General features: G+C 28.8%; 1 protein-coding gene across 1 annotated transcript in view; it reads right to left on the bottom strand.

Moving 5' to 3' along the window:
* The window catches only part of LOC107454871 (nephrin), a 65,248-nt gene that overhangs the window by 9,615 nt on the left and 30,248 nt on the right, over positions 1-25,385 (bottom strand). Inside the window, exons 3-8 of the mRNA XM_016072203.3 lie at positions 19,764-20,102; positions 18,552-18,662; positions 14,798-15,001; positions 10,737-11,027; positions 9,239-9,529; positions 3,496-3,783 (exon numbers count right to left, since the gene is read on the bottom strand). Of these exons, the coding sequence (XP_015927689.1) occupies positions 3,496-3,783; positions 9,239-9,529; positions 10,737-11,027; positions 14,798-15,001; positions 18,552-18,662; positions 19,764-20,102 (1,524 nt within the window). The remainder of the gene's footprint in view (positions 1-3,495; positions 3,784-9,238; positions 9,530-10,736; positions 11,028-14,797; positions 15,002-18,551; positions 18,663-19,763; positions 20,103-25,385) is intronic.

The following is a 25,385-nucleotide window of genomic DNA, read 5'->3' as shown; positions in this document are numbered from 1 at the left end:
TTTTTCAACCCAAATATCGCAGGAGGATATCAGCTTTTTGAATATTGAAAAAAATAGATCACAAGCACTTCATTTTTTCAAAAGTCAGACTTTTCTGCAAATGCTAACTATGCACCATTCTCATAAGCATAGAAAGTTCATTACATAACAATAACTAAGAACTATTTTAATAACAACAGTTATAAAATTAGCAACTAATTTGATAAAAAGTGATAAAAGAGCATTTGAAATACAACTTTAGTATTAAATAATTGCATTCGTATTATTAATATTTCCCCCTTTTAAATAAAAATTCCTAACATTCTCTTGCATTATTGAGTTCTAGAATTCATTCAAGGCACGTATACTTTTAGGTGTTTCTGAAATTAATTTGGGAACAATAAACTAATTTATAAAAATATCTTAATTCAAAACAGGGAGTAAAAATAGCTTAATTCTACGTAAGGTATGAAGCAAAGATAATTTCAAGTCTATTTCTTAGAAATCGAAACAGCGCTTCATACAATTTCATTTAATGGTGTCTATCACATTATAAATAAATAAAAAAGAATTGATAATTTGCGAACCAGATAATATGGAAATAATTACTTAACTGCATTACAATGCACGTTTCCCCATTTTACTGATTTATTGCGTCTCTGAACACTTGCTCATAGATTAAAAAAAATATCAATACCAAAGATCACTAATTAGGAAATAACCACCGTTACAAAGACAATTGATACGAACATAGTAGTTCGAAACCATAATTATTCTGTTAATACATTTAAATTATATAGCAGACTGCTCCTCTGGTGAACAAGTGACACCGTTTAAGCAAAAGATCAATTGTCAGGATGGTTATTGATTGCTCATAACCATATGATAGATGCGGCCAATTACTATTCTGTAACTGTTCTCTTTAAATTAAATCGCTTATAACCCTTGAGACACAGCTTAATTATCGGTAATCGTTTCAAAGAATAGGTTCGCTAATTGGAGACAATTAAAAGCGCCAATTTTAGATTCTAGATCTTGTTTGGTACGGCTGGTTTGATATCTGGAAATATTTCGTTCATTTTAACTTTGGGTAATTTTGTCCTATGTTAGGGCTTCATTTAAATCTACATTTTAACCCCCAAAATAAATATGATAATTAAAAAGTATAATTTTAAATTCTAAGAAGTTCATCCAAAGTTTTGAACATATGAACAAGAAAATTTACACGAAAGCTATCAGGCGTAATACTGGGCAGTTATACTTTATAAGGTACTGCTAAGCCATGTAATCAGAGAGATTATTCGATGAATGTCAGTGTAAGTTTATACGAATAATTGTATATAGTCTCTACATTAACAATAATATAGTATATAGTCTCTACATTATGGTAAATAATAGTAATATAGTATCTACATTACTATTCAATCATTTCAGTTACAAAGGGAAATCAGTATAGACATCTCGTACAATTTAACGTCACGATCTATTTTTCAACACATTTTATTTGATTTTAAAGCCGCTCGTAATGCTGACTTAGCCTCTAAGTTCCTTAAGTAAAGTGTTAATTCAGTTGCTCTTCAAGCACTTTTTTTCTATTCTCCTTAACAGCAAATATTTAAGTAAAATAATTATTTTTCTGCTGAAAAAGTATTTGCTCTTCGATTACTTATAAGTTGTTTACTCATTATTTTATTTTCTTATCTTGCTTAAAACTGTTTATGGAAAGTCATATAATTGGATACTTGCAACTCAAGAAGAAAACGGTCGCTGATACACAGGCACGTGACCAATGTCGCCAGCGCCAGGTAATCGTGATAAAGTCGATGCCGTGTTAAAGTCGAATTAAGTTTCTGCGTATAAGTTAGAATACTAGAATGTTCTCCACATAATTTAGAATTAACGTGAAGTTAATTAAATACAACGTCGCATCGCACATCAAATTTGTTAAAATATAATTCTTTCTCGTCTGCGTCTTTTACTTAACTTTGCTTTAGTAATTGTTTATTTATTTTTCGTAACTGAGATATATTTTTGCTTTGCGTGCTTGAAAACTTCGATGAAAAATTAGTTTGTTTATGTTCTGCATGGCTCCATGCCTGTCCTTGTGCTAAATGAGAAATATATAATGAAAGAATTTAAATCTTTCTGGAAGAATCTTCGCGCAAGAATATAAAATGTGTCCCGTAAGCGAATTGATACTCGACTGGCTTGACTTATTCAAAATAGAATGGAAAGAACAGTCACTAACGTAAACAAATGACACGTTTAAATAACCAGTCAGGAAGAAGATACCCACACTACGTTACTAGCAGGTATCTCATTGCTTTAAAAAGTTTGGTTTTTACATTCGTTTAAAAAGTAGTGAAGTATCACAGAATTTGGCAAAGAAATACTATATGTATTTTTTCCATGAATTCATTCGTCCGATGAAGATATTTACAATTTTTTTCCCTCTGAGGACCACTTATATAAAAACTGAATGATTACGGTTGATTAAAGCGTGTTGATAATATGAGAAATTTAAAACTGTTTCTTAATATTTATTGTTTTTATATATTTTCTTCGACATGTTTCTGCTCTAAATTTTTCAACTGAAAACATTAAATGTATCTTTATTTTCAAAAAAGGACACACGCTCTTAATTATAACTTTATTTTTTATGAAAAAAGTATGGAATGATATGTTCGAACTTCAAGAAAAAGAGGAGCAATATTTTGATAACTATTACTTATTATTGTGATCGTTTTTATATATTAGTAATTCTTCATATAGCTGAAAAATAATCGAAAAAAAGGCAATGTAAAGAGGAAGTAAAGTAGGATATCGGCTCACAAATAATATAATGAATTGACAGATCAATAAATAAACGTATACATGAGTCAGGAAAGCAGAGAATCAATGCCCCATGTAGCATGATACGTAAATTAAACGTAAATTTTTGGGAAATTGGTAAAGTCAATTTGCTTCAAGCGAATTTTTTTTATTTTTTGGATAACCACTTTTTGCTAGAATTTGACGTTCCAATTGCGTAAATTTTTTTCTCACTATTGACGCAAATAATATATATGTAATACATATGTAAAAATAACGTACTCATTCTTACATGATGCAAATAGGTTGGTAAAATATCAGAAAAATAAAAGAATTTATTTAAGTAAATTTTCCGTTTTCTAGACATCTATTTTTTGCTATAATTCCATGTTTCAGTTTCATGTAAATTTTACAAATGATTAGTAAATTTTAAAGGTAAAATTTACGTAATTTTGACGTAAAATTTATTTGATGGTTCTCTGCTTCATGCGTACGAGCTTACAGCGAATATGTTTGTAAATAAGTAAATAAAAAAAAGCAATTCCATTAACTTTGTTGTTATTGATTACGATTTTAGTTATTTTTACACATTTAAGAAGTATTAAAATATTTTTTTGGCTTTCTCTAAAATCTATAACTTTTTTTAATTTTATAATTTTCCGATACGTGTAACAACGGATTCTTATGAGGCTTTCAAAAACTTACCGGGAGCTATGACAGTGAAAAAACATGATGATTGCTGAGATCCTATACTATTATTTGCCCAACAGAAAAGTGTCCCGTATTCAGAGGATGACGTTGGTCGATAAGTAGCATTGCTTACAACTCCTTCGCTTACATGTTGGAGATTGTAGTGTTTACTGACTGTGTTACTAAATTCCCATTTGAAAGTAACATCTGTAGGCATGGCTTCCACTTCACAACGCACAATAACACTCTCATTTAATGCAACCACATAAGTAATTTGTTGATTTTCTTTACATATAGGAGCGTCTGAAATGAAACGAGTAAACAATATAATAATTTTCGTAAAAAAATAAAATAATTTTTTTTCATGATTGATTTGGCACCGTTTTAAAGGTGAGGTACTTCATGAGAACTGAAAATAAATTAAATAAAGAAATTGCCTTCATACATCGCTAATGACTCTCCCCGGTTAAGGACAGACTGTTCATAAAGGATTTAAAAGGGAACTTTAATTTATCTCAATTATTTTTGTTTTGTGTTAATTTTCATATTTTCAATAACTATAGCCAAATGCTTCATTTAAATCTACCCATAAATAGCCGCTATATCATAATTTAATGATTACTTGACTTACTTGGTTGGAATTTCAGTAGCTTCTTTTACGAATGAGTTAAGTTATTTTATGCAAGTGTTGTATTGATAAAATAACACTTTATTCTTTCTTTTTCAGAATTTTTTCAACATTTCGTTTCCTTAAAACCAATCGCCACACTGAGAAAAAAAAGTATGATATTATCAGAATTACTAAAACATGTAAAATTTACCGTGTTTCTGGCTATATGGGAATGCTATAAATCACGGTAATTTTCACAGAAGCGCTTTGGCAATAATTTTACTTATATTAACAGTAATTAATAGTTTCTTAATATGTTAGATCGCTTGATAAATATGAGAATGTGACTGCGATACGTAAGAGCATGGCAAAAAAATCATTTATTCAATTGGATTTACTTTTAAGTTTTGCATATGTGAGTTCTAATACAAATTTTAATTTTGAAAACAAGAATTTCTGATAAACCGTTTTCATATTAACGGAAAAATTACAAAATAATGATTCAAGTACTGTATATTTTTGTTTTATCCAGAAATAGGCCCTTTTTTACAAGAAATGTCATTACCACACAGTACAATATTTTTTACGTGTACTATTAATATATTATGAAGAACTTGTAAAATATTAAATAAAAAATATTTTAGACACTACATATTTATTTTCGAATGTTTTTTGACAAATTCGTAATTAAAATCTGATTACAAAAGTAGCTTACAATTTTTAAAAAAATAATCTGCTTAAAAAGCTAGATGAAAAAAAAAACATTTAAGCATAGCGAATTTATTGTTAAATATATTTTTTATCGGTGGAAAAATTTAATGTCAAAACAGAAGTTGAAATTTGAATTCCATCTCAGGACACATGTAACGTAGTAACGCAGTCCGCAAAAAAAATAAGATATCACCCTGAATAACTTTCGTTCTAATGATCGGATTTTCACTAACTAAGTGTCAATCTTAATGGTTCCGGGAGGTAACCTCAAATATGCTAATTAATTAGTGCTAACTATTAATTAAGTTACGAAATCAGACACAAAAACGGACTTTCTCCGAATAAACATATAATTTTTTTTTTGCATATTTGGATTCCTTATCTTCGAAATATAGGGGGTAGCCGCAATCTGGGAAATGTGGTCCCCATAGTTTGGTCAGGAGAGCGATTCAAAGTTCGTACCCCTTAATGTTAATTTAGCTTTTTGCGTTTTCAGTCATATTTTCAAAACTATTGAAGCAATTCAAAAAAAATTGCCCCCACTCATAAAACTCATTCACCCAAAGATAATTTCATGAAAAAATAATTTTTAATAATTATTTATTATTTTTTATTATTTAATTAAAGTGAGGATGAAAAAATTTTGAATTATTAGGTAGGGATTTTTTATACCATTTTAATCTACATATTTTTCAATTGAAGAATCTAAAGTTTCTATTGCTTTTATTTATTAGAAGATGAGAAAAATTGAAATTAATTATTTAAAAAATAATAATTTGGCGACAATGAAGAAATGACTTAATGGGGCGATTAATATTAAAATGTGATAAACTTGCGAGGAACTTGACTTCGCGCGCTTAGCATAAAATTTCATTCATATTTTTTTCGCTAATAATCGTTTGCTAATCTTTTTATTTTTATTTTTTTTTAAACTATAAAATACGATATTTCTTCTTTAGTCGTCTAAAATTATATTTGCAATTTAGTAAAGAAATTTGAATAAAACATTTTAATCAACGAGTGTCGAGTTTTATAAAAGTATGCTTGTGATTGAATATGATTATACACCAGATTTTGCTTATTTAATGTGATTATTTTTTATTTTCTAGTTTTTCTTTCTCAATACCTGATACAATTTCTATAATATACATACGTATGAATAGATTTGGAATAAAATATTTATCAATTTCTTAAATAATATTTTTTATAAATATTAATAAAAATACGTAGTCAACATTTTTAAGCATCTCTCGCATCATTGCAAATTTCTCAACATCTTATATATCGTCTTAATCTTAAAAGTAATTTTTTAATCACCTGTCTGTGAATGACCGAATGTTACCTGTCTGTAATCATCTGTCTGTGAATGTTGCTGTGAATGACCGAAATCTGGAGAATGTCGACTTTCACCGGAGAATGTCAACAATCACATAGTCGCTTTGGTGTTTGTCTGAAATATTTTTTACAACCAATTTGATATTAATTTATTCGCTTATATAATTACATTTATTCAATATTTTAGTACTTACTGACGATAGATTAGAAGAAACATCATTGTAGGGTATACCGGGCAAATGCATACCAGGGAGAGGCACTTGACCTTAAAAAAACATCAGTGTAGGATATACCGAGTAAATGTATACCAAGGGATGGCACTTGACCTTAAAAAAACATCAGTGTAGGATATACCGGGCAAATGTATACCGGACTGTGGCACTTAACTAGACTTAGTATATATTTCGGACATTTACCAAAGGTCTAGTCATACTAGTTCTAGTTAATTGCCACTGCCCGGTATACATTTGCCTGGTATACCAGACACTGATGTTTTTTTAAGGTCAAGTGTCATTCTCTGGTATGCATTTGCCCGGTATATCCTACATTGATGCTTTTTTAAGGCCAAGTGCCACTGCCCGGTATACATTTGCCCGGTATATTCTACACCGATAATTTTTTAAGGTTCAGTGCAATTGCCCGATATATATTAGCCTGATGCTCCAAACACTGATGTTTCTTCTAATCTATAGTCAGTAAGCATTAAAATATCGAATAAATGTAATTATATCCACGAATAAATTAATATCAAATCGGATGTAATAAATATTTCGGACATTCACCAAAGCGACTATGTGATTGTCAACATTCACCGGTGAAAGTCAACAACAACCGATTTCGATCATTCACAGTAACATGCACATCATTAATATGACATAATGACCTCATCAGCATGTTTTTTTTTCCATATTTTGCCTAAATAACATTTGTCATTCTATAGAATGCCTAGGGAAAGTATGTATTACCTCTCATATTTCATACTTTGCCTAAAAACATCCAGCATTGTATAGATTGCAGAGACATTCTAATCAATACCGGTGTTTCATACTTTGCCGGTAACATATATGAGAAAACAAAAATAATCATAGTAGCAGTATTTGGTGGTAAATGTAGCTGTAATCGTATTTGAAGAATATGCTGTGCGACATTTTATGGTGAATTTGCGAACGTATAAGTTTCAGAATGTATCGAAACATGAGGATGCTATTTGCTAATCATCTTTATCCAAAGGAAACGATGTAACCTAAATATCTAGTAGAATGAAGCGATTTTTTAAGCAATGAATCCTACAATTTGCAACATATTATTTCAATATCTTATTCTTAAACATAACATATTTCAATCTTTTTAAAATGCCACTAAACATTCAGCAATTCCTTGAGTTATAGAAAAAAGAAATATCGTAAATTATAGAAAACCTTGTGAATGTGCATTAGAATTATTATACAATCTACATTTTATTTTTCAAGCACTTTTTTTTTCTTCAAACTTTCTTGCCTAGAAGACTCGATTAAAGCTGTAAAAATGATTATCCCTAAAATTTTGTATATAGCTATAATAAGTTATGTTAATTTGATTTTAGTATGAAATCCTCGAATTTGTATAACAAAAACAACATAATCTAAATAATATCAGATAAAAAGTTCATGTATTTAAATTCTAAAAACTTAGAAAATCATAAATAATTTATAAATCGATTCAAATTTTCCTTTCAAAGGAGATTAAAATAAAAATAAAAATTTGCTTTTTGGACAGAAATCAGCTTAAAAACTGTCTATATCCTAGAAACTTTGAGATATTTTCTATTAACTTTGAGATATTTCTATTAAACCTCTCCGAGCAATCACAGAGCAATATTTAAATTTTTTTTTTACAGTCAGAAATTGGAATTATTTAGGGGAATTATCTAGGGAAATTAAGTCTTCTTTTGGATTTGTCAATGGGTTACTTTAAAATATTAATTTGCGTTGGCGACTTTTTCTGGCGGTTTTCTGAACTATTGCCAAATATATAAACCTTTATTGTGACCCAATTTAAGACCCAATTTTTTCAAAAGTTTGTCCACCCCCCCCTAATTCAAGTGTCTGGATTCCAAATTTGTAAAAAAAAAATACATGTTTATTCAGAGAAAGTACGTTTTTGTGTCTTGTTTCGTAACTTAATTAATAATTAGCACTAATTAATTAGCATATTTGAGGTGACCCCCCGGAACCATTAAGATTGACACTTAGTTCGTGAAAATCCAATCATTAGAACGAAAGTTATTCAGGGTGATATCTTTTTTTTTTTGCGGACTGTACAGTGCGCGAAATAAACAAAATGTCTTGTCTTAAAAATTTGATTTTTTTTTCCTGAATTATTCGACCATTTTCGCTCAGATTTTGTGTTTTACCATGTAAAATTGCATTCTTTAAAATGATGCAAAAATTTTATGTCTTACAATTAAAAATATCATTATATGAAATAATTAAAAAATAATTAATACTATTTACAAAAAAATATTTTATGCATGGAACTTTAGTTGGAAAAGCGAAATTTATAATTGTGTGAAAAAATCTTTCAATTCGCTTAAAAAGTTCTAAGGATATGGTATAATATGCCAAAACTAAAATTAACATTAAGGGGTTCAAACTTTAGACCGCTCTTCTGATAAAACTATGGGAACCCTATTTCCTAGATCATGCCTACCTTTTATATTTCGAGGATCAGAAATCCAAATTCGTCAAAAAATGGGTCTATTTGATCAAAGAAAGTACACTTCTGCACCTAATTTCGTAACTTAAAATATCGTCTGCACTATTTAATTAACGTATTTGAAATCACTCATTAAGGTTCAGTCCTAGATCGTGACGACCCGATCATTCGATCAAAAGTTATTCAGATTAATTCGTTTTTTTTTTCGTACTGCATATTCATACGGTGAATGAATTTAATGGGTTTGAAACTTAGAAGCAAGCTTTGTAGCCCAGTTTTTAAATATGCCTAAATTAAGGGCACTTACTCTTAAAGTAAACAATACGTGCGTTCTAAATATTTAAAAATTGTTGAAAAGAAGTGTTTATATATATATATTTTTTAAATGTAAATAAAATCAACACTTACGACTGATATTTAACATGAGTTCTTGACTGAATCCTTTCCCTTCGTCATTTAGAGCGTAGCAACGATATCTTCCATGATTACGCCTCGTGAGCTTCTTGAAAACGAGAGTGTTTCCACTAACGATGTCTGTTTGAGACTTGTTGTGGGAGAGGGGGGTGTCGTTAAAAATCCACCCGACTTTCAAGACAGGTGGATTGGCGTTAATATCACAAACTAATCGAACAAAGTCATCCTCTTTAGGTAGTCTATCTGCTTCTTCCTTAATAAGTCTCAAAGACACTTGAGGTATATCTATAAAAAAAAAACAAGAGGAAGCACTGTTTAGAAGTGTTTTAAGAACAAGATAAGTTCTGTATTTGAAACACAGAAATTGATCATAAAATTAGATAACTGAAAACCTCAGGAATAAAAAAAGGTAACCCACATTTTTGTTTTTGTTTATAAAGATAAGCGGATTTACTTGATATAGATCATCTCTTTTAAGACTCTAGTACTAATTAAGCAGAATGAATGTCATTGTTAGATACAATCATTTATTGCGGATAAAAACAAAATGTAGATTATATCTTTATTAAATTACTCGAATTACAATTTCAATGCCTTAAGTAAAAGATATTTTTACAGATTACATTGAGGATTTTAAAACAGAAACATTTTCCCACATTTCTTGCGAAATACTAATCACCTTAAGGCGTGTGTAATGATAAAAAATAAGCCAAGTTTAAACTCCATACATCCTTATGGTTCAGAAAATAAGACAATGCATGTAGGTGGTCATTATGGAAAATGTCTTGAATTATTTAGCTTAAACAAAAGGTAATTTAGTTTTCACGAGTCACATACTAATTGTTTTTATTGCAAATTAAATCAAGTTTTAAATTAATCGTGAAAAACCCATTATTACAGAATTAAAAACTACAGTTTTAATTTTATTGCACTGTCGGAAAGCGTATGGATAATACTGCTATTGTCTAACGAAGGATGTAAAAACAAACGAATTTTCCTCTATTGGATTCCTTCACATATGAAATCATTTTTGTCAATGGTAGCATTATATCATCTCTACAAATGAGGCTATTGACATTACTTCAAACAATTCTACATCCAAATCATCAACCAAAATTTACTCAAAAAATAAGATCAAATGATTATTTTAGAAAATCTCCTATCAATGCTCCACAATAAAAAGTAACAGAACTGTCCAGGTCAACATCATCAGAATCATATGGGTCGTATAGATACTTTGATGCATATCAATGGATAGAAAACTTTTCAAATTTGCATTCATGATTCTTCAGCATAAAATAACCTCTCTTGACCTGCTACAGCATGAAGATTTGATTGATACGCTTTTTCTCGCTTGCGATGGAAGTTCGATTTAAGTTCACAATCTGTTGGACTTGATCTGGGATTCAGTAGAGCTTCAAGCAATACGCCGTAACATGGAGTAAAAATAAACTTACAAATAACAAGTGTAATTTAATCAACGCCTACCTACATGTGATATTGAGCATTCTGACATCTTCCATGTGACTGTTGAAGAGTTTGGGATTTTCAGCTCTGCATGTAAGGGGTGATTTATGATACTGAAATTTAGGCAGGAGGCGTAGGACAGAGGAAGTGACATTGTCATGGACGGTTTCAATGTGATCTGACAAGTGAGTGCCATTGAGCCACCACGTGATCTTGGCAGAAGGTCGTGAGCCTACAGTTTCGCAGGTCATTTCGACTCTCCTTCCAGTTGATAGGGCAGATACTTTGCTTGTGATTCTCACTCTCAAAGGATATACTGAAAGTAAACTATAGTTCATTAGCTAAACAATTTATCTAAAAAAAGGACAATTTTAATAAATTAACAGTGAGAGTGGATAAAATCAGACGTTTCTATGTACCTTGTAAAGTAACTTTTGATTGAATGATCAGATTTTTACGTACTGGGACTCAATCTTACCCTTTCTACAGCCTAACCTTAAATGCGATAACTAACCAGTGCAGATTATATTTTAAAGTACGAAATTACACATGAAAACGTACTTTCTCTGATTAAACATACCTTTTTTACAAAGGATTCAGAATTTTCACGTTCAAAATAGAGGAGAATAGCCTCAATCTGGAAAACATGGCCCCCTTAGTTTGGTTACAATGTAGGATTTTAATTTACTTCGTTAAGACGTATAAGAGAAGCTAGAAATCAAAATATAACTTTAACTGATGCTGTTTTGCAAGTTCAAAGATTTTTCTCCACAAGCAATTGGTTTCAGTAATTTTGGGTGTTCTATTTAGCAGATAACAAGGTTTAAAGAGCACCTGTCTGCAAATGAATATCTTGAGACCAGTCTGCAGTTAATAAGAAAAGTGTAGATTTGTTTTCAACTTTTTATTTATTACATTTATTTTTGTACGTATATTATTTAAAGTCTAGAAGATCTTTTTTATTATTTTTCTCACTTTCCTATTTTTATTTTTAATAGCTAAAAGGCTTTAGATGCTTTATCAACCTAATACGAATTTCAAATGATATGAAAAGAGTTTCGTTAAGATTTTGTCACCCTTTGTCTTTAAAAAAATCGACTGTTTTAACCAAATTTCTTTAGGTTTTTAGATCTTAATTCTTTTTAGGAAATTAGACAACAATTTCCACCTGTCTTACTACCTGTTTCTCTTACAGCATATAAACTGAAGCAATTCGATATTAAATAGTTTCTTTGAACCAATTTCCATTCCTTTGCTAAGAGGCATTTTATTATTTTTAGAGTGTGTTTAATTGATTTGTCTAATTTTAATTTTGTCTTATTAGAATGAGCACTTATACGAAATATCCTTTTGGATATTGATATTAAGAGAAACAAAAGTTTCGTGTCTCGGTAAGGTAGTTTTGCCCCCGCTCTATCAGTCATATTTTTATTACTGTCCTTCATTTTTTTTGTTCTAATTACTTTAAAATTAAATAAATATTACTCCGCGTATATCTTTTTAACTAATTTGTTTGTCCCGCTGTGTAACTGATCGTTAAGACACGGTCCCCAGCACATCACCGAACTCAAGCCTCACTGGCTGCGGTCAGTGTGCGGGTGAGTGACTACTTGGATTAGTCTGCGTAGGGACCGAGGGTGTGCGGCATTGGTCCTCGTTAAACTGTGTTACCGTAATGTGATCGACTCCGCGTGCTTGTCGTCGGGCAACCGAAGCAGGGGTGCCATCCTCTCTGCAGAGGATCAAAATTGTGATGGCGTGTCTTCGAATCATTCTCAGGGATGCTTCCCAGACCGTCGCCAATAGCTCATTGTACAGCTCTAGTGTGATGTAAATTAACTAAGACAAATACCATTATCACATAAAAATATTTAACACTAGAAAAGTCCATGTAATTTTTTTACGCAAATTTGATTAATTTGTTTTACGCACATTGCTTTTAATGTTTGTTTTTTTTCTGTTTTTTTCAAAAGAAAAAACATGTTTATTTCATTGTATTAAAAGTAATAAAGCATAAAATGTGAATTTAATTTTTAAAATTACGAAGTTTTAATAACAGTAAAAATTCATTATTGGAAAATAATAAAAAAAACAGCCCTTTTGACAAACAATTTTAAGTTTTCTAAATTCGAGCACCGAAAATCGTATGAATACTATAAGAGTATTTGTAAATAATTTAATTGTGTGTTAAGTTTATCTTCAATTACGAATCAATTTTCAATCTTACCTTTCAAAATAAACTAATCAAGAAATAAAATAAAATTTCTTTAATTGAAAAAGATAATCTGGATGTGAAAACAAAATCTTAAAATAATAAGTTTTAATTTAGTTAAAATTCTTAAAACTCCTGAAATCTTGAATTGTGTGTTATGTTTATCTTCAATTACGAATCAATTTTCAAGCTTACCTTTCAAAATAAACTAATCAAGAAATAAAATAAAACTTCTTTAATTAAGAAAGATAATCTGGATGTGAAAACAAAATCTTAAAATGATAAGTTTTAATTTAGTTAAAATTCTTGAATGTGAAGAAGTCAAATCGGTTCGAATAGTTTTTACAAAAGAAAAGTGTTGAACTAAATTCGTAAGTTAAAAAAAAAGTTTTTTTCATTCATTTACTATAAAAAGTCTTTTTACAAAGAATATAGCATTAGTGAAAAGTTAGTTACAAATTTAGTACTAAATTAACCTTTTGATATTCCTATCTTTAACTGAATAGTAATTATTTCATTAAAAACATTTACAATCTCTCAATTTAGTTTTTATCTGTGCCAGTTTTGATTTTGGCTATGTTTTGAGAACTCTATTCTATTGTAACTAAAACCAATTTCTTTTTTTTAATTGTAGAATGACAAATGGCTTGAATATAAAATGCCAGTTGAGTTTTTATTGAGATATTTTAAAAAGAAATAGTAACCAAATTTAAATACAAAAAATACATGATTTTATAGCGATGTTTATCAAAAAGTATTTATTTTGTTGAAAATACTTAAAGGAAAATAAATTTAAAAACCATTGTGCAATTTTTAACAAATTGTTTAGTTTATAATATATTCCTATATTCCTGAAAAATTACAAAAAAAAAAATTTATCGAATTACGTTAAGGCATTATATCCGTGAAAAAGGTACTTCCAGGCATTTTGAATAAATTAATACAAAAAAACGATGAAATCTAAAAAAGAAATATTAAACATTTTAAAAAGCTAAAGGAAAAAAACGATGAGATCGATTTCTTCTGTTAACATAAATTAACATTTATTAAGTAAAAACATCAAGAATGTTTTTTAGAACAAAATTAAAAACCTTTCAAAACAAATGTTTAAGATTTATTTTTAAAATTTTCTGGCCTTACAAAGTATCAAATCAAAATCTATTAAAGANGATGAGATCGATTTCTTCTGTTAACATAAATTAACATTTATTAAGTAAAAACATCACATATACAGAAATAATATTAAAAACCTGTTTTAAAAATGGTTTTAAAGTTAATTATTATCAAATTTCATTTAAAATAAACTTATAACTAACTATATGCGCTAAGGGAAACAAAAATATTGTTAAAACTTCAAAAATTTGGTAAAAATTACAGTGTTTCTGGGTCAATGAGAACACCAAAAACCACGGTAATTTTTTCCTTAGCCCTTTTTTTAATGATTTTGGTACAATTAGCAATGAATAATGGTTCTACAATGTGTAATAAAATTTGGTAAATCTGGAAACATTTAGTGACTTTATTATGAGCATGGCATGAAAACCGTTTATTCGGTTAAATTTACTTTTCAGTCTTATATTTTGTTACTAAATGTGTGGTAATGAAAACTATAATTTTGAAAAACAGAATTTACAGGAAGCCGTTACTCTATGAACGGAAAAAATTACCAAACGAATGGCCTAAGCATCGCTGGAACAGTTTAAGTACCGTACTAGAATTATGCTGTTTTTTTATGTAAGAAATGTCATTAGAATACAGTACGGTAATTTGACTATATTTTTTGTGACGAAAATATATAAATTAATAATACTTCATATAAAGCATGAAATGTATTTGTTCAATACATTTAATAAAATGTACGGGCGAGTACTCACAGTATAAATCTAATACTATTGTTCTGACTACTGGAGCGGACAATTTGTTATTTTGAGCCTTGCAATGAAAAGTAGCAAACAGATCTGTTCTACTAAGATTCAACAATCGCATTTCATTTATCACATTTCCCGAAGATCCTTTCTTAAAGGTGTTGTCCCACAATCTATTGTCCTTCCACCATGTCACATTGGGTGTCGGGTAACCTAGAAGAAAAAAAATTACTTGCATCCATCAAATTTTCCACGTGGCTTTTCCAGTATAGTATTTGTTACCGCGAAAGTACTAATATGCTCATTACCTAGATAATATGCAGATAAATTAAGGCAATCTTTTTAAAATGCAAAATCAAGTATTTTCTACAATTTGCCTAAAATAATGCTAGCATAAACAGTGTCTGCATCGTTAGCGTTTAAAAATCTGTTACTGTTATACTACCAAGTGATTTGTTGATTCTATTTATTGTCTTTAGATATATATAAATAATATTTTGTTAAATTCCCTAATTGTAGTACTATTTTAAACAGTTTAACTGTTTGTATTATAATTTTTAAAGTGATGGATGATTGATTTCTATCATCTAATGTGTTCATTTTTTGATTGTAGTAACTCAATTTATCAGGTAAATAACCTTATGTTAATTTAAACATGCAAAAACGTTTATGTCGTTTTAGCAAAGATCTTATTCTCACTTTAACGAGTGCTTTGTTGGTAATGTGCAAATTATCTACTCTGTGAAAAAAATATGTTAAGTTTACAGAAAAAAAAATAAACTATCAGCTGGAATGCCAGTATAAAACTGATAATGCTAAAAAAATTCTATTATTTAAAAACGGGTGCCATTTTTTTTTAGTACTATTATTTTACCAAACAAACTTTTAAAAAAATTTTACTTTAAATACTTTATAAAAAAAACTATATCAGCATTATAGTTGGAGAGAGCCAAGAGATTGATGTGGGCTACGAATTTGAACGACCAGTCAACACTAGGACTCTAACATGTCATTGGAGGGCGAACTTTTAAATTTACCAAAAAATATTACTATGAAATTTGTAGGAGATATATTCTCAAATTATAAAAATCTACAAAATAAATGTTACTATAATAACTTGTTTGAAAATTTCACGTATGCTTTACTCAGAAAATTTACTTAGTAATTATATTTTAAAAATTTTGCCGAGATTTATAATTAAAATTTACTGGTACATTTTGCTGTAGGAAATTCACTGAAAACTTTTTTCTGTGAAAATATGCCGGAAAATGTTACAATAACGAAGTGACTTGAAAATTATGCTAAGAAATTTATCCTTGCTTAAACTAATGGTTGAGTGATGTCACATGCCAAATATCGTATTAATAGCACATAACGTTAAACATAATATTTAAATATAATTGAATATTATAACTTTAGATAATAATACAATCTCTTAAATTATTAAATTGTATGCTTGTGCTTTTTTTAAAAATAAGTTTCATTGGCATTTGGATTAATGAAAATCTTAAATAACATAAAAAATGCTTAACATCATGAATATTCTTCTTAAAAGTTACTATTTCCAAAATCTGAAATCATTTACCCTCGCTCATAACTTATATTTCTTTAAGAAATTTTTTCCGTCTTAACGTAAGCAATTATCGCCAGAAAAATATCGATTTAAGAATGAGAACTAAGAATCTTAAAATGTAAAACAATGACATTCATAAATTAATCATTAACATCATTAATATTATCTTTTACGATTTTTAATGATCATAAAAATCTAAATATTAATAGAATATTGCGCTACAAAACAAGGATTTTTTTTAAATATAGCTAAGATAAAATTACCTTAATTAACCATTTCTTTATCTTTACGGAATATACATACTATACGCGAGGTGAGCTTAGCTTTCGGTAATAATTTGTTCAGTTGTTTGTTTTGTTTCCAGGTCATAAGAAATCCTTAAAAGTTAATTATCCTTAATTACATACACGTTTAATGGTTATTAATCTTAATACTTATCAATTAAACATTTTTCTATTTTGTGAGAAATTCGTTTCAATACTTATTTTTTAAAGAAAAAAACAAGCAAAAAGTAGGTAGATAAATTTCACATACCTGTCAGAGATCAGGGATTGTGATAAATTATCTCTTTGCAAAAGAAACAAATTTGATAAATGCAGATTCTTAGTTCCAACACGAATATTATTCCCCATGTAAAACGGAAAAAAACGTTGACGGTAATTTTTCAAGTTAAAGTTGCAGTTATACAAAGCATACAATAATTCTTTATAATCCAATTATAAACATTTCATTTAATTGAGTAAGAAAATAATAAATATTTCTTTTTCAATATTAATTAAAAGGATTGATCTATGTTCATTTAAGCAAAAGTAAATATAAAGCATCTCTGATAATATTTTGTGAAATAAATTGATATTTTTACTATGCAATGATGGCATAGTAATTTTTATCGATTTTAAGTATCTATTAAACTGCTAAACCCTGTATCTATCTGCTTAAGTATCTATTAAACTGCTTAAGTATCTATTAAACTGCTAAAAAAAATAATTAAATTTTAGAAATATTTAAATATTAAAATTTAAATAAGACAAATATTTTTATATATTCAAATTGAATAACTTTCCTCCTAATGTGCCAAAATGAAGTTTCTTTTAACCATTTTAAATCCATGATATTTTTAAATTGAATTTTGAATAGCTATGTAATATTTTATAAGTTGAAACGGAAATCATTCGATGTTAAAAATTTTAGGGCAAGTTGAATTAAAATATCTTTCAAATTTTCTGTAATCTTAATATGGTTTTAGGTTAAAAATATAGCTTTTCTTCATGCCATACCATACTACGTTTAATAATCGTGAATAGTAACATAATTAAATTTAATATTTTAAAAATATTGTGTCGATTTTGCACCGTATTGCGGTTCAAGACGGTGCGGTTGAAATAATGGTTTTCCTTCGTAACGACCCGTTTATTTTTGAAATGGCAGCATGAAATCAATATACAGAAAATTTAACAATATTTGTAATTTTGGTATTATTTGAAATTTCTTTCGTTTTCCATAAATCCTTTAACCCCTTCCTTCTCGCTCCCGTAAAAATGACGGGGTGAGTTTTCGCCCGCTATTTCTCGCTCTCGTGATATTGACGGGCTGGAGTGTTCAGCAATAACGCGCCAATAAGAATAAAACTAATTCATTTCTTTTGCCCGGAAAACACTTTATGTCTCATTTTACACACAAAATAGCAGTACCAGGATATTTTTTAAGGTAATTGTGGATAGTTAGTTTATTTTAACTTGATTTCAGCACTAATCAAATGCGTAATACAAATACAAAAGCCAAAAAAATAGGCACTTTTATGACCGTTGTCCTGAAACTTAACCGGGTTAATAAGAATCAATGCATGCATATGCTGCTATAATATCGCCCTTATATGCTGGAAATCATCTAAATATATATATTGGAGTAAGTAAGAGCTGATTCATTTCAAACATCTTTTGTGAAGTTTGTGGGGAGGTATAGTTTGAAAGGTCGTAATGAGTTTTGAAGTATTTGCTTAGGCAGTTTTGATAATGAATGTATAAAATTTAAGTTATGTTTGACTGAATGAAATTTAAGTTAGTTTTAGTCCACTGCATGTGATTTTTTACAGTGGTTTTATTATAATTATAATAACTATGCTGTGCATATTCTTTTATAAAAATAATTAATTTTTGCAAATGTACCTCAGAAAAAAAACATTCATCTTACCTTTAAAAGCTTCACAAATCAAAGAAATGTCAGTTTTTTCTTTATAAGGTCCAGCGACATCACGTATTTCTTGGCCTTTCTCATCGTGTATAGTGAGTTTATTAGGTGGAACTGAGGGAAAATTAAAAATATTCAATATCTAAATAAAATAATAATGCTCAAGTAATTAAAAATAAAATCATATGGCTGGATTTATATAAATAGTAATAAATATATTTATAAAAATGAAACTCAATACTTTAAAATTATTAATTATGTAAAATCTACATCAGAATATCCATCGAATTTGTATAATACAGGGCTAGTCTATAAGATTCGTTTAGGTTATTTTTCTTCAAATATAAGGTGTACGAATACGAGTGATACAGGGAGAAATACATGTACTCACCAGGCTCTTAGCTCGCACTATAAGTAATCAATATATACACATTTGGTCAACTGACAAACGTCCCTATTGCAAGCCAGTCCCTTACATACCTTAAATAACATATTTTATTTTACTGTTCGTATTTGCAATATGTGTTTCTGCAGCATTGTCATTGAAAATATATTAACTTGTAGAGGACTAAGTTTACTTTCCCCTGATGCCAACTTGTGAAGGTCAAAGTTAGTTTATCCATCCTCAATGTCAACTTGTGAAGGGCAAAGTGTAACTATCAGCAAAGCAATCACGAGAAGAAAAAAGTTCATCTATATCCAGTGCCTACTTGGGAAGGACAAAGTTTACCCAACCCTAATGCCAGCTTGTAAAAGTCAAAGTTTATGTACTTTCAATGGTAACAACGCTACGGTGAGAGAGCGCATCCATCAATCTTCCGTCCGTATGTTTCTATATATGACGCAGTTCTTTTACGTAAAAAAACATGCAATTAAATCTGAATTTTTATTGTTATTAAAATAACTTTCAAAAGATGTCTTAAAAAAGTACTATAGTTTTTGGAATTTAATAATAGGAACGGTCTTCAAATACTCCACTTATCTGGAACTTAAGATTGGAAACGGCTCTCAAAAACTTGATTAATTTGGAATTTTATGTATCGAAGGCAATCTTTAAAATTTCAATCAAGTAAGAGGAGTGGCCCCTAAAGAACTTGATTATTTTAAAAATGTATTATAGAAATGGCTTCCATAAACTCGACTATTTCGAAATTTCACTGTAGAAGCGTCCCGAAAAAACAATTTATGTTACAATTCAATTTAATCACAACTCACCAATAACAATAAGATTGACTTTTTTTAGCTCAGTAGCCGACCATTGATAGTCCACTCTACAAAAGTATGAACCCGTGTCTTCTTCTTTGAGTTTGTCCATTTCTAAATAGAGTTCATCTCCTTCCACATGGAATTGAACTCTATCGCTGTAAGTCTCGTTTCTCATGTGGAAAGCGTCAGTTAACTTTCTGTCTCTGGCATCAAGTGTGTATAGAGCTGTTACCCCATCGTTCTTGTACCAGAAAATAAATTCTACGCTGTCCTCTCTTTTCTGTATTACATCACAAGGCATTTTGGCACTGCCTTCCACTAGTGCTTCTATAGTTGTTTCTTGTAGAGCTGAAAATGAAACCAATAATTAGCATTTGATTATATTCAATATAGTGTTTTAATTATGGAACTCCACGCGTAACGGGACTATTTTCTTTTGACTCAGTAAAACATGCAGAATTTGTTTCCTCCTAATTTCAATGTCAATACTTCCTCATGGCATTCATCTTTTGCACTGAGAAATGATAACTATGTTCTTACTATATAATTTCAAAAGAAAAAGAATACCATCAAGTGAAACAGACGTTTTTTTTTTTTTCAAATTTTTTAGAACGAATTTTCTTGCCATTTTATGACGACATACACCAATTTCAGATCAGTGAGGTTAATAGTTATCTTGTAATTAATTTTTAAAACTGCTCGATTAGCCACGTTCCTTAGAACACAGTTAGCTTTCCCATCTCGTCTGATGGCGTCAGAATACAGGACTAATAAGGACTTCTATCACCTCTTAATACAGTAAAAGCATGCACAAGTAAGACATTGATACACAGCGAAACACAACATTGATACAGTGAAACCACAACTAGTTGAACATTCATAAAAAATAATCAAAAATAACTTCAATCACTTACAACAAGTATTGTTTATACCACATTGCAATTGCTTAATATTTAACATACCATATAAAATATTTTTAGTGTACCAAAATGAGTAAAGGATTGATGCAAAGCTCATTTTACAGTATTTAGTAATATTTTAATTTAATATGATTGTATTGCTTTCGATTAAGCTTTGCTGAAGAAATAATTTATTATGCTGAATTAAAAGAAATGCTCTTTAATTTACTATCTTTTTCTTTTTTTATTCCTTGAAATGAAAAGATTTTATTCTTAAAGAGTAATCGTATTCAAGTTTTTCCTTTTATAAATATTCCTTCGTTTCATTAAACAACCTATTTCGTTTCCTTCTGTATTAACTTCTCCGTCTAAAACATATGTATTTTAGTTTTTTACTTTATTGAAATCGAAATACCTTAGAGTTATAAGTGATTTATTTTATTTTTTTGTAGTTGAGCCTAGGAAAAAGTTAAGAATAAAATAAAGAGTGAAAGAGGCTTAAAATTATTTGCATCCCTTCTAATAAAAACTAAAAAAAATATTTTAAAAGTGAATAAAAAAAATTAAGCTATTTTTTGAGAAAATTATTAAAAATTATTTCCCTAGAAAATTTTAATTACAAATTTTATACATTTCCTTATTTTCTGTCTGCAGTCAAACGAACAAAAAATTTTTAAAGCAATTCATATTTTAATGTTTGTTGTTAATAAAAATAACTCATCATTAATAAAAAATAAAAAAATTCGTCAAAAGTTATTGAAAAAAGTACAAGTCAGGAAAGTAGTTTAAAAAAAATTTTATTTTATTGAATCAATGTATTTTATTATGTCAAGGTCACCTACAGAAATCTTCTCAGGAGAAGGGGGAGGGATATTCAATCGGAAAAAAACATTCCTCGAAATATTTTGAAAATCATGTTTCAATTTTGTTTTAAGAAGCAAATTTCGAAAGCAGCAAATTTCGGAACAAAATTTGCAATTTTAGTAAAATTTAAGTTTTAAAAAAATCATATTTCATTTCATTTCTTCCAGAAAAAGTAGTACTTTATTTACGACACAATTTAAATTCCTTAAACTACCTTTGATATAAACACTCATAAAAATGCCATTGTGTTTTTATAGTTCTTTTCTTCCTTTTTTCGTAAATTTTGTTTGTATTTTATTTTGCAAAATGCATCTTGTAAACATATTTTAGTCGCATAAAATTTTTAAATAAAACTTTAGTGTCCAGCTAATTACTTTGAATAAATTTAATGCTACACCGAAGAAAAATTATTACAAATGAATGAATGTTTATTTTTTGTAGTTTTTCAGGGAAGGAGGTTTTAAGAATAAAAATAGTAATTAAATAAATAGCTAAAAAAATAATCAAATATATAAATGGTTAAGAATTATTTGTATCTCTAGTAAAAAAACTTAAAATTCTTAATCTTAAATATTTCCATTTCCTATCTGGGATCAAACCATTGGGTGAAAAATTTCGAAACACTTGTTATTTCTATGTGTAGACCAGTTTAAAATGAAGAAATTGAATTTTTTTTAATAAAAAATATCTATTCCCAAACCAAATATCCTTCTCTGTCAGAGTTATATCAAATAGTTAACACTATTTTGTGAAACATAAGATTAAAATAAAACACCTTTGTAAACAATATCACTTCACCCTATGACAAGTTTTGGGTCGGCTAATTTCCTTTACCCAGGATCATATATGGCAACGTTACTTTTAAAAAGTAACGAGTAAAAGTACAAGTATTTTTAAAAAAAGTAACGAGTAAAAAGTAAAAAGTTCGTATTTTAAAAAGTAACGAGTAAAAAGTACAAGTAAAAGTACAAGTACTAAGCAAAAAAGTAACGATTTAAAAGTACATTTCTAGGAAATCGAAAATTCAAAGTAACCTAAAATTTTATTGAATAATATTCTTATGTTCTTTAATGATTTTGCAAAATTGTTGTTACTTATTTAATTATTTTTAATTTTGAAAGTTATGGACATTAATTTATTTTTAAATTCGGAAGAATATTATAATATAATTTTATAATATAATCGTATAATATAATTTTAAAATCAAATATAATTTTAATATCAAACTTTTTATGGATTTGCACGAAAAAGAAATTTTATCTATTGATTTTAATTTTTAGTTTATTATTTTTATTTATTTAAATTACCATTGATTTAAAATTGTTTTACTCTTTAGAAACGCGTTTTAAAAGCACAAACATAAACAAAGCAAACACGGGGTTTCAGATAGCTTTGTGATCTTTGAGCTAGTAAAAAATAATTGAATGTGCAGTATAAGTTGAAACAGAACAGTCTACAGTTTTATTTGTAACAATGGCTAATGCTGAAGTCATGCGAGAAAATCATTTTCCGAACATTTCTGCCTAACGGAATAATTAAAATTTGTAAACGAATTTTAGTATCAGCGGCTAAATTAATACCTTCGAGTTTTCAAGAGTTAAAATAGTAATTATAATAGTTTTCAATAGCACAAATAGTTCTGAAGTTCTTAGAGATTTGACTGGGCGTTGTTTGACAAGGTCGGGCATAAACATAATTTTAGTAAAAAATGTACTAGGTAAAAATGTATTTAGTAAAAAATGTATTAAGACAAAAATGTATTATTAGTGAGTTCAAAAAGAAAATTGAAAAACGTAATAACAAAATCCAACATTTTTTATTTAAAATGTATTAAATAAATGCATAAAACTCGAAAATGAATGAAAATAACTTGCTAATTAATATTTTTATTCATTTTGCAAAATAATTGCATTTCGAAAGTGGTGTCACTGAGTCTGCTGCGAGAATTTCTCAGAACGTGCTTAGCCACGCTGAATAAGCGCTCCACGGGAGCACTAGAAGGTACTGCAGTATTATATTTCACATATAATTTTTTTACGATTGGATATCGATTCAAAATTGATATGCTTTCCGTTTCGACATTTGAGCTCATGTATGCCATAAATTCTTCTGTCGCTGGTGATTGGCATGATGTTTTCAGCTTTAGAAAATTTAAAATCCCTGGGTTTTTTTCTGTTACGTTATTAGTTATAGCAGGGTGTTCAGCTTGGACAATTCTTTCCAATTTTTTTGTAGCCTCCTCCCTAGCTTTTTCTTCCAACCAATTAAATTTGATGCAAGGTACCAGACCTGCAGCAAACAATAAATCGTCCTGCGATTTCACATCGCGAAACCTTTCGCAGTTCAAAAGAGCCGTCTTTTCCCTTTCAGGAATGACAATTTTAAAAGGTCAAGGTATTTGAACACGAAGTTAGCTGTGAATGCATATATATTGCGCATTAATTTTAAAAATTAAAAAAACATAAGCATTTTTTAAAAAAATATTTATTTTTTATTTTTTTCTTATTTTTAGAAAGCTTACCGAGTTTTAGAAAAAAGTAACGATTTCATTCGACATTTCCGTTACAAATACTTGTACTTTTTCCCTAAAAAAGTAACGAAAGTACAAGTAAAAGTACTAAATTTAAAAAGTAACGAAGTACAAGTAAAAGTACGTACTTTTTACTTGTACCGGCGGTACAAGTAACGAAAGTAAAAGTACAGCCATATATGCCCAGGATATGGATTCTGACGTCATTAGCATTTCCCTCCTCTTTTTGAATCACGGGAAATTAGTTTTATTTTAATCTAATTTTAAGTTAGGATTTTAAATAATTCATGCCAATTTTGAACAGAAATGATTTTTGGGAGTTTTAAATTATAGACTATTCAAATTAATCACGATAAAGCAATTACCTTATGCACGCAGGTTTCTCATTCTAAATAGCATCCATGGGTTTGCCGACGATAGAACATGGCAGAAGCCAGGAACTACCACTTAATATAATTGTACGAAGTGTGACGTAAGCTTAGTTGCTAAGAAATTATTCTACAAGATTTGAAACTTGCAGTTGTCTTGAATTTTCTTACAACGTTTGCGATATTGATGTCTTCAATGCTTGAATACTTATCAAGGAAATCCTTTGTCCCTCCCCCCTCAATTACTCATTACGAATTCATAATTGTGCTTGTTGACAAATTAGTACTTTGCGTATTAAACACTTCCCAACTGATAAATTTCAATCTCTGAAATATAAAATTAGGCTTATTAACATTCAAAACATAGAAGAAAATGAATACTAGCTATGAAAAATGCTAGAAAACAATTTGCGGATGTTTTGTTGTCCTATTCACGTCACGCGGATATACTGTATACGCCTATGCTAATGCCTAACTAATGATGGAACTTAACATTTTGAAACTTGTTGTGTGCTAATGTGTATTAGTTATATTCATGTCGCTTGCTTATTTTCGCATTGATTGTACTCATGTAAAATAATAATCTGTAATACAGTAATACACAAGATTTTGCATGTCTATCTGATCAACACACAAACAATCTGGAAGGACCAGACTGGTCCCTTCATTCCTTCTAAGTATACAGCAATGCTCCATTAGAGATACAATTTTGTTGATACCTTTTATTATATTTTAAAACCAAAGCAAATTATACTCGTAATTTTATGCAGTTAATACGAAAAGCTTTAAGATTGAAATATTTCATTAGATGGTGAAAAACATTATTAAAACAAAAATGACACTTAGTTCATATCAGAAACACTAAATAAAATTTGTTAAATCAATATATCTGGAAAATAGTTTAAGCTTGTTTTAAAAATTCGCACTCTAAGCAATAAATATATAGCATAGAGAATACTATCGGCAAACA

This window comes from Parasteatoda tepidariorum, chromosome 1, assembly GCF_043381705.1.
Source record: "Parasteatoda tepidariorum isolate YZ-2023 chromosome 1, CAS_Ptep_4.0, whole genome shotgun sequence".
Taxonomy (NCBI): Eukaryota; Metazoa; Arthropoda; class Arachnida; order Araneae; family Theridiidae; genus Parasteatoda; species Parasteatoda tepidariorum.
This window is presented reverse-complemented; position numbering and strand designations above follow the sequence as displayed.